Here is a 16,112-nt window from a genome sequence, read left to right as displayed (position 1 = left end):
GCATATGGCTTGTGGAGTGTTCTCCTTCCTTAAGGAGTGATTGTATTGTGTTGCCCTACTTCAAGAGTTTTATCAATAAAAAAAACATTTTCATGTTATATTATTGGATTGATCTTGTTCTTTTTTTTTTTGTATTTTTTATTTCCATATATATGCAGGTCAGATCTACTACAAGTGGTATTAGAGCACTTTCTTGAGCAGCGATAGGAAGCAATTTTTTTTTTTTCATTTTTTGAAGGAATTTTTTGGGGCAGCGAGTTTGTAGATCAGATCAGAAACTTTGGTTCAAAATTTGCAAAAAAAAATAACAGATCTGGATTATTTGTGGAAAAATACCCAAATTCAAAAAAAAAATCCGCCGAATCGGAGTCTGGGTGAGGGAGATATCGTTGATTTAAATTCAACTGTATTGCCACGTTGACCGATTTGTGGCCATTTTAAATTTGTCGTATAAAGTAGGTAAATTTTTTTCAAAAACCTCATTCTTTTTCATGACTTCTACTAAGTTGTGGTTTACAAGAAAAGATGATGGCCCTACTATTGAAGAATACCTAAAAAAGGAAAAGTCAGTAAATCCGAGATTTTGGAAAAATACAAGATGGCTTCCTTTTAAAGATGACGCTGCCAAATGGTGGGACTCACTTGATAGCCAAAAGTTAGTGAGTGATCAGGAGCTCAAAATTTGCCAAAAATTCAAAGTTGTCAGAATGATGTGGAACTTGAACGACCACTTAGATCTTATCGTCTTGATTCTGGCACAACTCTTTTCGTGGAAAAGCGTTATCATATGCTCAAGATATCACGTTCTAATCGTTTTGCCAAACAAACGAATTAAAAAAAAAAAGGCCAGCCCAGTCAGTAGTCCGTATTGCCAACATGGCACTGACTAGGCAGGTTGACTAGGCAATGGATTTCCTCCAGCGAATCAGAAGGTGACCAGTGTCACTCCATGACTGGTGTACAAAGGCAGTGTTTTATTGGTGGGTTGATGGCCAACCACACGTTGCCACATGGCCCAATTGGAGGATGCCACATGGCAGCTTGGGAGGCCACTAAAAGATGGTTCAATGACCGAGCAGAGGCCACAGGAATTGAAACCTGAACCTCCCAACACACAACACAATGCCTTACCATTACACCAAAACTTATTCCTTAACATGTATAGCCAACCACGTATATTTGAATACGATCCAGTGGAGATTTGGGGGGAGACCACCAGTGTAATCATCGACGACCCTCCCATGTAAAGATATCTGAAAACTGCGCAGTTAACATCTGCCAAATGGAAACCGCAGGGGTAACAATTAATGTCACCATGTGACCGATCCCAGAAACTGCGGAGTTGTAATCATTAGCGGATTGGGCGGGGTGGGAGTTAAGAGCCCAGCCTCAGTCCCATGCCGCCACGTGACCCAATTTTTCAGATTTAAGGCCTTAGAGGCGAAATTAAGTGTCCTACATTTTTTTTCACCTTTGATGCAATTTAGCACTCCATCAGCGGATTTTTGGGGAAAAAATGTAGGATGGTTATGGAATTTTGGGAAATTGTAGAGCGAATAGTTGGAAAACTAGGAGAGGTCACAACTTCTCCCGTTTTCGACCAAATGGGATGCAAAAAGAGGCTAGGTGGCCATTTTTGGACATTATGGACTCATTGGAGCAGGTTTTAGAATCGAAGGAGCACTTCTAAATAGGATTTTTGCATATTGAAGTCTATGGGTACCATGGTCAACCAGAGTGTTGATTCAATTTATGGAGGAGTTTGAAGATAGAGATGAACTTGCAGGGGTTTTCTAGCCTCCATGTGCTTTCTACAACAACTATTACATCAGTTTTGTAGTTTTTATTCCTCTTTTCTCTGTGTTTTTGAGGAGAGACTTATTTTTGTACTTCAAGTGGATTGTGGTATTGTTGATGCTCTTTGAAGTTGGAGTATGGGGTTTTGGTGCAAGATGTCTTTGTTTCCTGAAATTTTACATGTTTGACTATAGGTTTACATGTATATGGAGTGATAACTCTTGCAGAAGTTGTTTCTTTGAAGGAGAAACTAACCATTCCATTTCTCAGCACTTTATGTACTCTTCTTTTTCTAAACATGGAGCATAAGGAGAAGGGGTCATGCCATTAGAGTTGTTCCAAGGAAATGTAGCCTAGGAGGGGTGAACTCCTTTAACAATGGCTGGTGTATTAATGATTAATGCATGCTTCCATTCAGTGTTTTGATTTATGTTTAAAATTTTTCATGAAATTAACTTAATAAAACACACATAAAAACTCATGTTTTTACTTGCTATTTTGGAGTACAAATCTCAAGCACATTTTTGTATTCTGATGAGGATCTTAGCATAGAAAACTAATATTCCACATTTAGATCAAGTTGGTATCATAGCATAGGTTTTCTTTGTGCAAGGAGGAATTGACTTTTGTTTGTAAGTGAATGTGTTTTGAAGCTCAAGTGAGGAGAAAGTTTTGGAAAGGAGAGCAAGATTGTGGCAATCTCTACCACCAGTTCCACCTCAAGTTGCAATAAAAGTTTCAAGCAAAACATGTCCCAAGGAGGAGAGCCTGCAAGAGTGTCATAGGATGTGAAGGCTTTTAGAAAGGATTTCTTAGACATGGCAGAAATGGTGAAATTCCTCTATGAAGAGAGGAATACCAAATTGCAAGGTGAAATCTCTAGACCTCCAAGAGGAGAATTTTCTCTAAAGGAAGAAGGTAACAAGAATGGTGATAAACCACCATCTTCTCCACAATCTTCATGTTTTTCTACAACTCTTATGCAAGATGCTAGTGTAGAAAGTCCCTCAGAGAAGGAAGATGGACAAGTTTGTACCTTTTGTCCACATGATGTGGAGGATGAGGTTCTATTAGCACCCAAATTCAAGGAGTTGAAAGAAGAGAGCCAAAGAGTCCAAGAGGACACATCCAAAATCAAAAGAGAGTTTGAAAACATCTTTGTATCTCAATCAAAAGATGAGGCAAATGGTAAGCATTTACATGCTTCTTCTTTACATGAAAGTGTTGATGTAAATTCATTTGCAGCCTTTGAAAAACATAGTAAAGGCATTGGTTCCAAGCTCTTGACCAAGATGGGTTACAAGGGAGGAGGCCTTGGAGTGAACCATCAAGGCATTAAAAATCCAATTGAGGCAAAGGAGAGGCTTAAATATGAAGGATTAGGCTATGTTGCAAAAGAATAATGGTCTTCTAGCGACAACTCATGGGTATCATGTTCCTTTTGCCATAAAAGAGGACATGAGGAGGCAAGATGTTGGGATTTGCATCCAAAATTGGTACCCGCTTGGTTCCTCAAGTATAAGGAGGACTTGAAGTGAAAAACATCTCCAAAGAGAGATGAACAAGTTGAAGAAGAAACAAATTTAAGTTCTTCTTGCCATGCAAGTTCCTCACACAAGAAGCGTAAGCCAAAGGACAACAAAAAGAGGTATAATCATCATGTTAATTCAAATGCTTTTCATAATGGAAAACAACATGCTGATTTGAATAACATGTTGAGGAATGTGTTTCCATGCACCTTTTGCCTTTCATCTAACCATTGTGTAGATAAGTTCTATAAAAGGAAAGAAATCATCAAGAAGATGTTTATGTCTAATGGAATTGAGACTGAAAAGAGAAAATCTCATCCAAGGTTAAAGACATGTGAGCCAAGAGAAGCTCAAAAGAACTTTTGCACTCACTGCAATATCAATGGGCATTGGGTCAAGAAGTGTTGGAAATTGTTTCCACAACTTCATCTTGGCAAGGGAAAGAAAATTATGTAAGCACCAGAAGAGGAAGCGACAAAAGAAAAAGTGGCGCAAGATGCGACCATCCTTGAAGCAGCTCCAGAAGAAGAAAAAGTTCAAATAGAGGGTTCATTTACCTGGTTGGGTAAGAAATGGGTGGACTATTTGTCCAGCTGAAGTTTGTAAATCTTTGTTTTGCACTAGTTGCATATCCCCATAGTTGGGCAATTTGTAAAAGTGATGTTCATAAATAAATCACTTATATGCAACAATGTTTTCTTTGGCATTGTTATGCTAATTTGGCTTGTTGATAGTCAATTTGAATGGAAAATTTGGGAGTCAAGTTTATTCCATCTTGTAAAATGCATTTATATTTGTAGTTTAAGAAAGAATTTTAAAACTGTTGTATGAGTAGTTGTTGCACATTTAGTATATTACAAATGTGTTAAGCACTCAGTTATACAAGTATTCACTATGTGAAACTTGTTTGGTTGATTTGTCAAAGTCCTTTTGGGATCTTATCCTTGATAAGGATTTTTCAGAAGAGCGCCATGGGAATTCTTCTTAGGAAGGATGTTGTTGTGGATGGCCATAGCAACATGGATAAGTTAAGAAGAACATTGAACTTGAATTCTTTGGTCGGGTTATATTTCAAGTTTAGCTTGAGAAAGAGCCAAGACAAGTACAATTCAAGGCATTACAATCATCGATTGGATCAAGTTTGGAAAAGTGAAGAAATTGTACCTTCAAATGCTGAACAATTGAAAGTGAAATTTTGGGGACCAAAAGTTTTTAGTGGGGAAGAGTGATCAAGAGCTCAAAATTTACCAAAAATTCAAAGTTGTCAGAATGATGTGGAACCTGAATGAATGCATAGATCTTGTCGTCCTGATTCTGGTGCAACTCGTTTCATGGAAAACTGATATCATATGCTCAATATATCGCATTCTGATCGTTTTGCCAAACAGGCGAATTAAAAAAAAAAAAAAAAAGACAACCCAGTCAGGAGTCCGTATTGTTGACGTGGCACTGACTGGGCAGGTGACATGGCAAGTTGACTAGGCATTGGATTTTCTCCGATGAATCAGAAGGTGACAAGTGTCACTCCATGATTGGTGTACAATGGCAGTGTTTTATTGGTGGGTTGATGGCCAACCACACACTACCATGTGGCCCAACCGGAGGCCGCCACGTGGCAGCCCGGGAGGCCACTAAAAGTTGGTTCAACAACTGAGCAGAGGCCATAGGAATCGAAACCTAAACCTCCCAACACACAACACAACGCCTTACCATTACACCACACCTTGTTCCTTAACATGTATAGCCGATCACATATATTTGAATACGATCCAACAGAGATTTGGGGGGAGACTACCATTGTAACCGTCGGTGGCCCTCCCATGTGAACACATCTGACAACCACGCAGTTAACGTCCGCCAAACCAAAACCGTCGGGGTAACAATTAATGTCACCATGTGACCGGTCCTAGAAACCGCGGAGTTGTAACTGTAAGCGGGTTGGGCAGGGTGGGAGTTAAGAGCCTAGCCCCAGTGCCATGTTGCCACGTGACCCAATTTTTCGGAGTTAAGGCCTTGGAGGAGAAATTAAGTGTCCTACAATTTTTCCTGCATATTGTGCAATTTGGCACTCTGTTAGCGGATTTTTGGGGCAAAAATGTAGGATGGTTTCGGAATTTTGGGAAATTGTAGAGCGAATAGTGGGAAACCTAGGAGAGGTCATCACTTCTCTAGTTTCTAACCAAATGGGATGCAAAAAGAGGCTAGGTAGCCATTTTTGGACATTCTAGACTCATTGGAGTAGGTTTCAGAATCAAAGGAGCACTTCTACATAGGTTTTTTTGCATATTGAAGTCTATGGGTGCCATGGTCAACCAGAGTGTTGATTCAATTTATGGAGGAGTTTGAAGATGGAGATGACCTTGCAGGGGTTTTATAGCCTCCATGTGCTTTCTGCAATAGCTATTACATCAGTGTTGTAGCTTTTATTCCTCTTTTCTCTATTTATTTTGGAGCAGAGACTTGTTTCTGTATTTCAAGTGGATTGTGGTACTGTCGATGCTCTTTGAAGTTGGAGTATGGGATCTTGATGCAAAATGTCTTTGTTTGCTAAAAGTTTACATGTTTGACTATAGGTTTACATGCATATGGAGTGATAACTCTTGCAGAATTTGTTTCTTTGAAGGAGAAACTAACCATTCCATTTCTTAGCACTTTATGTACTCTTCTTTTTCTAAACATGGAGCATAATCAGAAGGGGTCATGCCATTAGAATTGATCCAAGGAGATATAGCCCAAGAGGGGTGAACTCCTTTAACAATGGCTGGTGTATTATTGATTGATGCATGCTTTCATTAAGTGCTTTTATGAAATTAACTTACGAAAACACACATAAAAATTCATGTTTTTACTTGCTATTTTCTAGTACAAAATTCAAGCACATTTTTGTATTCTGATGAGGATCTTAGCATATAAAACTAATATTCCACATTCAGATCAGTAAGCCTGCCTAATGAAGAATTTGAAAAATGCCTTCTGGACAAATGGTCTCATGCTAGAAAGCGGGATAATGAGAAACATAAGGGGTTATTTTTTGTTGGTATCTCCTTATTACAGGTTCATGGATGTATTCAAAAAGAGAAGATCATTGTGTCTATCAATCCTAATTGCAAGCATAATTTTATTAATGTTAATTTGGCTAAAAGATTGCAAGTCTCAGTCAAACAAATGGAGCACACGCAGGTTAATAATGAGGAGGTGCATGTTTATAAAGATTTGAATATTTCTATGGATGAGTATGTATTGCATTCTGATTTTTATGATTTAGATATGGCTAATGTGGATGTTGTTTTGCAATAACGTTGGATGGAATCTGTTGATACTATCAATATTAATGTGAAGAAAAAATTCTTGAAGCTCTGGTATAAAAAGAATGAAATTACATTACAAAATGTAGATCCCAAGGAGGCTAAAGCAGAAAATGTTGCAATTACTGACACATCAGATGAGGAGTCCACTTGTTGAAGTAACACTAGAAGATAACCAACAACCATAGGTGCCACAACAGGTACCAGATACCAATCACGCTCCATTAGGTGGTGAATTAAAGAAAGATACACCTTTGGTTAAAATTTCAGCATATCACCACCCACATCACCCAACAAGAAAACAACCAACAAGATGGCAACAAATTAGCAACAAGGACAACAACCCCTACACAACAGATAGAGAGGTGTGACGATCCACCCACAGCACATCAACACAGAGGAACCACCAAGATCAACTGTCATCTCGAGCGAACGAAGCACCGGCTAGATCGAGTAATCACCTTTCTCTTAGATGGTTAGATGCACGTGCATGGTACCAGTGGACTACTCTTTTGAGTAGACCTTATTATTTGTGTTCTTCTTATGTTTAAGGGACGAAACATGTTTAAGGGGTTGGAATGTAGTATACCTAGTAGGGATATTATTGGGTATAGATGGAAGTACCCAAGGGAATGGTGTAATAATGTGATGGGCCATAGTTAATAAATAAAGTGGTTAACCCACATAATGTAAGGGACCACAAGTCGTTAGGAATAATGTGATAAGTCCATTGTATTAGATATATGGTATTGAGATACCCATGGTATTGTATGTATGAAGCCTATATAGAGGCTAGAGACTCTTCATTATGGGATGTCAAGGATTATTGTATTGGCAAACATATGGCTTGTTGAGTGTTCTTCTTCCTTAAGGAATGATTGTATGGTGTTTCCCTACCTCAAGGGTTTGATCAGTAAAGAAGCATTTTCATGTTATATTATTGGATTGATCTTGTTATTTCTTGGTACATTTTCTATTTTCATATATTTGCAGGTAAGATATACTACATTCATTGATGTGGCAAAGGCTTTAAATTACAAGGATTGTGGCCTAATTAAGTTGGATGTCAATGAAATCGATAAAAATGTAAATGTAATTAATTATTTTACAAGTGGTTCCCGAGCAGTGTTGAATCCCATGACAACCATGTTTGATGGAATTGTAGGGTAGGAGGCTGTGAAAGCCTATGTTGGCAAGTTTCATCCACTTTTTCAGTTCTTCTATTTTGATTTGGTGAAATCTCTTATGGTAGAACCCCTCAATCCAGAGGACGTAGTGCCTTTAAATTGGCGATACAATGCCCAAATCTTCGTATTTGGAAAACAGATACAGAAGAAGTTGCAAGATGTGAAATTAATTGTTGTGCGGGCTAGTGCTCTAGGATGTGAGCTTATAAAGAATTTAACTCTCATGGGCGCCTCTTGTGGAAGCCAGTGAAAGTTGATTGTAAATTATGATGGCATTATTGAAAGAGTAATCTTAGCAGAAAATTTATCTTTCGAGATTGGAATATTGGGCAGGCAAAATCAAGAGTGGGAACATTAGTGGCCACTGCAATCAATCTGCATTTGCAGATTGAAGTGTTTCAAAATCATGTGATCCCAAATACTAAATATGCCTTTGACAACTCCTTTCAAAACAATGAGGTTAATGTTGTATTAAATGCGCTGGACAATGTCAATTCCAGGTTATATGTTGATTCAAGGTGTGTGTACATTTAGAAGCCATTGCTAGAGTTTGGAACTATGGGAACCAAGTGCAACACCCAATTTCGTATTCCTCATTTGACTAAGAACTATGAAGCATCACAAGATTCCCCTGAAAAGCAGTGACCCATGTGCATGCTTCGCTCACTTCAACATAATATTCACGATTGTCTCACATGGACAAGGTTTACATTTGAGGGTCTGCTAAACAAAACTCCAATTGAAGCAAATGCTTTTCTTTCCAAACTAGGAGAATGCATATCAACAATCAAGTCTGCAGGGGATGCTTAGGCTAAACAACTTCTGGAGTCTATTGACGATTGTTTGGTTTCACAGAGATGTTGAATATTTCAAGATTATATCTATTGGGTTGGAACAAATTTTGAGGATTACTTTTCAAATTGTGTTAAGCAACTTATTTTCAACTTCCCTAAGAATGCAACCACAAGCACAAGGCTTCAATTTATGAGATCTAGTGAAATTCCTCTTGAACAAGAGCCCCATCAAAGTGATGCACAGACACGACCGTATGAGTCGAAGCGCGGTGCAGACATGATTGTACAAATATATATGGTCACTATTGCTCCTAAATATAAGTATATAAAGGAATTCTAATAAATTATGAAGTTACTTTATGAAAATTATTAAGGTGACTTTATTAAATCATAAAGTTACTATATAATATATTTTTTATAAAGTTACTTTATATATATATATATATATTTTGTATTCATAACATATTAAAAAAAATAAAAAAATTACACATGTAAATAATGACAAATTATACATACTGAAGTGACTTGCACAACTTGAGAGGATCCTTTTCATTATGCTTCGAAGACAATGCATCACTTAAAAGGGTGGTAATGTAACAAACATAAATATATGTTAAATAATAATTAATTATTGAAGAGACACACCCCAAAGGACATGTATATTTGTGAAGAGGCACCTTCCCTAGTCTACAAGTAAGACCTTCATTGTAACAATGGATTCATTCATCATATTATTGATATATATTATTTACAATATATTGTATATTTTACACTTTAAGTATAAACAATCACTATTTGTTTATTAGAGATGTAATGAATAGGGCTCGTATATGTAGCAAAATATTTAGAATATCTAAAATGTAAGGGCGTCCATCATCAGATGAATGATATATTTATATAAGAAATTATTTGCATACAAGAGATATGATATGAGATGTTACAAATGAGGGTCCACTTATATACCTAGGCAAGTGCCCCTTCATGAACGGTCATGTCCTTCAAGACATGTCTCATCAATAACTAATTATTATTATGATCATTATTATTATTTTTATATGTTATATTCATAACATTACATTCCTCTTTAGAAAAGCTTTGTCCTCAAAGTTTATTGCAGACAAGGTATTTTCTATGTTTTTGTTTTGTAATCTATTCACAACTTTTGGAATTCTTCAAGTTGTCATATTTGATAATACAAGATGATAGGATCCTTTGAGTGATGAACAAAATTATCAAATTGATAAAGGATCTAACCATAATAAATCAAACTTTTGTGGAATCTTGCGGATATTATATATTTTGGCTAATTTTTTATTATGAGATTGAATTGAAATGACAACGATATTCTTTGGAACATAAGTAACTTGTCTCTTGTCTGAGTGATATGGATGTACACATTGGTTGAGATGTTTACTTTTATGGTTTGGGTGTCGATAAGGAATTCATGTGATATGATATCTCCTTAACATGTTTGTAGCGATTTCTTGATTTACTTGAGGTATATGATTCCCTTCAGATTTAGAAGTTACTTAACTAATTGTTGGATCTTACTTGAAATTTCCATTGTTTTAACTGCAATATCTAAATATGTTTTTACTTTAACTAGTTTGTCATCTTCTTGAGTTGTGATATTGATTGGATTAGTATTCATTCATTTTTTCTTCAACTTGGATTGTTACATCTAAAGGCTTTGATACTTCTTTCATGACAAGTTCTAATTTGTTTTTCAATGATTTTTTATCATTTTTAAATTTCTTAATTTTGAGCGAGTAGACTTTGATTATGATTTCTAAGATGACAGAGTTCTTCAATTTTTGAATTAACTTTATTTTGACATTTAAGATTCTCATCTTTTAAAACTCTAATTTGTTCTAATAATCTTTAGTTAAAGTCATTTAAGTGCAAATTTTCTTATTCTTGTTGAATTTTTTCTCCAAACATTCATTTTCTTCTAATTTCTACTTTGTATCTTCAAAATTCTTGACCTTCGCAATATTTCTCGGTTACTTTATGTTGATTCTTCATGAAACTAATCTTCAAGATTTTTATATTTCTTTTCCTATGCTTTGTTCTTTTGTCAAACTTCTACATGTTCTTCCTTTAATCTTTTAATTTATATCTATGTATTACCTTGATATTCTTCCAAAGTAAACTATTTCTAACACGTTGGACAAATTTTGTGCAATTTTTAAAAACTAAAGAGTACTCAAATTATGTTTTACAAAACAAACATCTAATCCAAAACATAGAATTATGATTTGTTCTTTTTTCATCAGCGTTTGACAAAATTTTGTTTTGTTGATAATTTCATCAAATAAAATATTGATTATGAATTTCATATATTCTTCGTTTGAGTGACCCACTTCTTCAATATATTTCTAATATGTAATTGTGATAAATAATACCTTAATGCCAAAATTATTCAATAATCTTGTTTTCCCTTTATGATATTATATTAGCTCTTAAATTTTTAATAATTAGAACCAAAATGTGATATAATTTTTTTATGCCTTTTTTGAAATAAGGATTTTCTTTTTAATAATTTTGAGCAATCTCTCTCCTTTTTATAATTTTGAGAAGTTTCTCTCCTTTTTATAATTTTATTTCCGAACTTTTAATAATTTTATTTCCAAGCTTTTAAATAACCGCTAAATAATTAAATAGCCCTCGATAGTATGGTCTTGTTATATTTTAACTTTGTATTATTTATAATGGAACAATACTTAAAGTACCAATATAAGCCAAGGTTGTAATGTTTGATCATTGGTTACACTCCCACTCTTCGGATTTGATAATACCTTGTGATCCTAGAATTTTGACGTCACAACCTGAAATTATGATGATGGTAAAGGGTTGGTTTAAATTGCAATCATAGAGAGTACGGGATGACGAGAGGAGAATGATCGCAGATGGAAGCAAATCGCAGCAGTGGGTGGGTGTGGAAGGAATTCATGGAAACAAAGGTTGGGCATGGTTGCTGCTACGGATGACAACTGCTGGTGGGCACAGTGCTGGCGGTTGAGATAGCCGCAAAAGTCTGTGGTAAAAAAATTTGGTAGCAGCAATAGGAATTTGTGTCAACATTGCACTGTTGTGATGACACCTTTTTATTTTTTATTTTTTTTAACACACACACACACATATAAGTGTCGTCACAACAGTCCAATGTCACCACAATATATACTTTAATGGCCAAAGGCTTGATAGCAAAATGGAGAACCTTCAAAAATTGTGGCTAAATGTCTCAATCACAACCGAAACAAATTCAATGAAAATTTGATGATCAAAGGCCAAGATTAGAGAACACAGCTTTGATACCAATGTAAGAAATAGGGTTCGTATATGCAACAGAATATTTAGAATATCTGAAATATAAGGATGCCTCTCATCAGACAAATAATATATTTATATAAGAAATGTTTGAATATAAGATGTTACAAATAAGGGTCCACTTATATATCTAAGAAAATGCCCCTTCATGAATGATCATGTTCTTTAAACCATATTTTTTCAGTAATTAATTATTATTTAATTAATTGTTATTATGATCATCATTATTTATATTATTTTTATATAATATATTCATAACAACAATCTAAGCATTTAATGGGTCTCCTGATAAATATTATTTACAAAAGTTTTAACAGAGAGTAACTTGAGGAGACATTATACAACACTATAAAAACCAACCTAAAACTCAAGAAATATAAATTGGTGTCTGAATTTCTTAAAATATTTTATGGAGAGCATGAATTACAAACTGAATTAATGTGAGGTGATTGTCAAAGCACAACAACTTGAAAGGACTATAATTCTCAAGTAGTATTTTGGATTTTCTATTACGTAAAGACAACGGTTATCAATGTACTTTGATAAAGCAAAAGTTTCTGCCACTTTGACAAGTAATGGAATGGGCGCTCAGTGTGGCCTCTTGGGTTTAATTCAGAATACATGCGATGAATATGATTTAAAACGATGGACTAAGTTACAATAAGATTAATCTAAATATAGCATTAGTACTCAAATTTTTTGTCAAGTCTGACAATGTTGCCAAGATGGTTGTGATAAATGAATCATCAGAGTCTCGAAGCGCACAATAAAAGAAACAAATCAAGCAATTCAGGCATGGGTTAGGACTGGAGTTGGGGTTTAATGCCTGCGTAACATGAGACCTTTACTAAAGTATTTGAGTGAGCTTCTCCGACATTATCATCACTGAGGTAAAATCAATAGTCTTGGTTATGAACAAAATATAAAATTGTACAACTTGCTTCCACAGAGATTTGCAAGTGTATCGTGATTCTACTTACAATACACCCAATAACATCTTAGTTATTAAATATGTCAGTACAATATTTAAATGCTGCCAAAATCGGCTTAGTACATTAGTTGTCTTTATGCAGAAGCATAAAAGAAATACAAAAGCAGTAACCTCAGAAGGCATGTGAACAATAGGAATTGATATCTCAAGCTACAAATATACTCAGTTTATCCATAAAGCAAAGGGTTCTTCCATTGAAGACTAAAGAGGTTACTGCAACGGAAAACATTATGATAAGGCAAATTTTATGCTCCCTGCAGATTACTTTAAAAAGCAATTGACTAGCTACAAGTTCAATCCAACACAAATGTACCAGAGCCATTGAATACATTTTCCCACGTCGATTTCTCAGTACATTGAAAAGGCAAAAGTTTCTGCCACTTGACAAAGACCTGAGCGGAAAATAGGAAGTTGAGGAAAACATATATGCATCACAGTACCGTCATTGTATCTCCGGACAGATCTTTTATTTAGTAGCAGAGGGCCAGCTAACCAACAAGATCATACCATAGTAGGTTTGGATACCCACAGCTACAATTACAAACAACGAACACATCCATAAAGAAATAAGATAAATGCTAATAGAGAATGAGACCTAACATTTCCTTCGAGGAAAAAAGAAATAAATATGGAAAGGTATGTAAAACGTTGCCAGTGTCTTTAGTATTTCGATTGCAGCCTAACTTGTTAATTCATCATACGAGAGCTCTAACTTCCAACTTCAATATGAACTGGAATTACTACATCAATCCATGCCCCGAACAATGAGAAGTCATGTTTATATATGTGACGAGTTGTTGGCATTACAGGCCTTGCGAATACAACATCACAAACTTGTATAATTTAGAAAATAACTCAAGCCCGCATAACATGCATACGGAATTGATTACAGGAACCTCCCCACAAGGACCAAAACCCAAGTGAAGAAATTTTGTACAACTAAAGCTGCATATTAATTTTACATCCTCGACTAGAAAAAAATATTAGGTGTTCCATTTCAAGATGAAATGCATTTAATATAACCACCTAAGAAATTATATGAATGAGTAGACCCCTGGAATGCATCTGTCATACTTCCTAAATGTATTGGTTAGCAATCTCGAGTGATGCCTGTCCATGTAACAATCAGAGTAAAATCCCTGTAAACCACTACAAAAGTGTTTCAATTACGATGCTTTACCTTCCATATAAAGGTATTTCTAAAATCCATTCTTGGAAAAAATAGATATTGCAAGGCATGCAATTATTGTAATATGGCTGCAAGAAATACTCACTCTGTATTGTAGCTCAGTGAACACTTTCATAGAGAGCATTTCATCCAAAAGAGTTTGGATGCCATACAAGTAAACCAAGAATAAATCTAGTGACTATCACCAGATAGACGCAGCCCTTCAATCTCCCTGATAAGGAGTTCTTTCTCTTCTTCAAATTGTTCATCTTCTGCAATCTCAGAAACGTGTAAAATACTATAAATCCATATTCAAGAAGTCATGCGAAAGAAATCACAAGTTATCTATAAAACAAAGTTTACAATTAGCTAAAACATGGAGATAGGCTCAACAAATTTACCTTTGCTGAAGTGGAGACTCCGCAAATATTTCAGCAGTTTTTCACAGTTCTTCAAGAGCAGTGAACTTATGGCAGGAGGCCTATTAGGATTGGCAACAAAAACCTACAATAACAAAATTTATTATGGGCAAGTTAATAATTGTAAAGAATGCCCAAAGTCATTACTTGCTGCAATTTAACATATAATCTCCACAGTAGCAAAACTGAATGCTACATTCAACTTGGTTTCAAAACAACCACAATAGCGGCAAAATTTCCGTACCTGGGCTATAAAAATGGAGTTCCAACTCTAAATTTTATTAAATGCTCAAATATGAACTTAAATATTTTAACAAAGCAATGATCCCCTGTTGATATGAGAAGAAAGGTGACAGCTCCAATATAACTCTGGTTTTGTAAATATAGATGGCCCACAGATATAGCTGAGGCCTTGTTTTTCTGTCAAATGTAAATAACAGAAAAAAAAAAAAAAAACAAAAACAAAAAATTGAAAGTTGAATTCCAACTCTTGACAAAACCCTTATGATCAGCTAATGTCAATCTTTCAGGAAAGTAAAATCCACAAGATAACACTTGGCAAACCTTCAAGTCTTGTTGTACACCGCCGTGTGTATCCCCATTGTCCAACAATCCTTCACGTTGGACACAAAGCTTTCTATGGGGACAAGCTAGACTGCTAGCACTGTAGTTTGGAGACCTACTTCAAGACGTAGTCTACTCTGAAAGACACTCAAGTGATCCTTGTAGCTGGAGTACACATAGAAAACCAGGCCCTTGTATGCTCAACACCTTACAACCACGAATAAGCCTCCAGTTAGCACTTGGAATCACTTCAAGGCTATTATCTGTAAGTGGTTCTACCCATTCATATACAAGGATGCAATGTTGGCTCAGTGGTCGTAACTCAAATAAAGCACTGGACCAAACGTCCAACAGTTCATCAAGGACTCAACAAACTCTCCTTCAAACTTAAGGTAAGGGACGCTGAAGATACACTTGGCATTAATTTCATATCCGGTTTGCTTCCCAACAGCAAAACAGAATTTGAACTCGTCCCAGTCTTTTCATATGATCAAACATTCCAACTAGCTTTCAAGATTGAAGCTAAGTTTTCTAGTCATCACTCCACTAAGCAATGTTCACAAACCTCTGCAAATGGTCCTTCTGCTTTTCTCTCAACCACTACTAGTTTCAATCAAGAGACAACCAATCCCACCAGCCAAGGGAGGAAGAAACACTGCTCATATCACCAACTGTATCGTCATTCCAACGACAAATGGAATTCCATACAATGCAAAAGGCCAAAAATCTCCTTTCTAAACTGCAATAGGTGATTGAAGAACCTGACACTGAGGAACTGCAGCAAAACTTTATTTCGCAGAAGCCTGACACCTCCAACCTCCGTTGTTCCTCATGGCCAAGGATTGTCCTACCCAAGAGAGAGAAGCTCTCTTCACTCAGTTTTTAGATGATCTCTTCACTCACAGTTTTAGAATGGGAAAGAACTCAAACAGTTCATCATGGACAATGGCAGCCAAAAGAACCTGGTCTCTCAGCTGTTGGTCGACTCTCTGGCTCCCTACAACACCACATCCACAACTATATCATTT

The 16,112-nt window shown here is 35.8% G+C and overlaps 1 protein-coding gene across 4 annotated transcripts in view; it reads right to left on the bottom strand.

Moving 5' to 3' along the window:
- Window positions 1-13,492: 13,492 nt before the first annotated feature.
- LOC149170270 (Mo25 family protein) overlaps window positions 13,493-16,112 on the bottom strand; it is a 279,598-nt gene continuing 276,978 nt past the window's right edge. The window contains exons 10-12 of one of the 4 annotated variants that reach the window (XR_016259858.1): window positions 14,503-14,605; window positions 14,208-14,373; window positions 13,493-14,082 (exon numbers count right to left, since the gene is read on the bottom strand). Coding sequence is in view for 1 of the 4 variants with exons in the window: in XM_089428974.1 (XP_089285100.1) it covers window positions 14,294-14,373; window positions 14,503-14,605 (183 nt within the window). In the remaining 3 variants the exon portion in view is untranslated. Of the gene's footprint in view, window positions 14,374-14,502; window positions 14,606-16,112 lie in introns of all 4 variants that reach the window. The other 3 variants (XR_016259859.1, XR_016259860.1, XM_089428974.1) reach the window with 3 other exon arrangements.

Source organism: Pinus tabuliformis, chromosome 4_2 (genome assembly GCF_031772625.1).
Source record: "Pinus tabuliformis cultivar Carrire ecotype Pingquan chromosome 4_2, CPIR1, whole genome shotgun sequence".
Classification (NCBI taxonomy): domain Eukaryota; kingdom Viridiplantae; phylum Streptophyta; class Pinopsida; order Pinales; family Pinaceae; genus Pinus; species Pinus tabuliformis.
The sequence above is the reverse complement of the archived record's forward strand: the minus strand, read 5'-3'. Positions and strand labels throughout refer to the sequence as shown.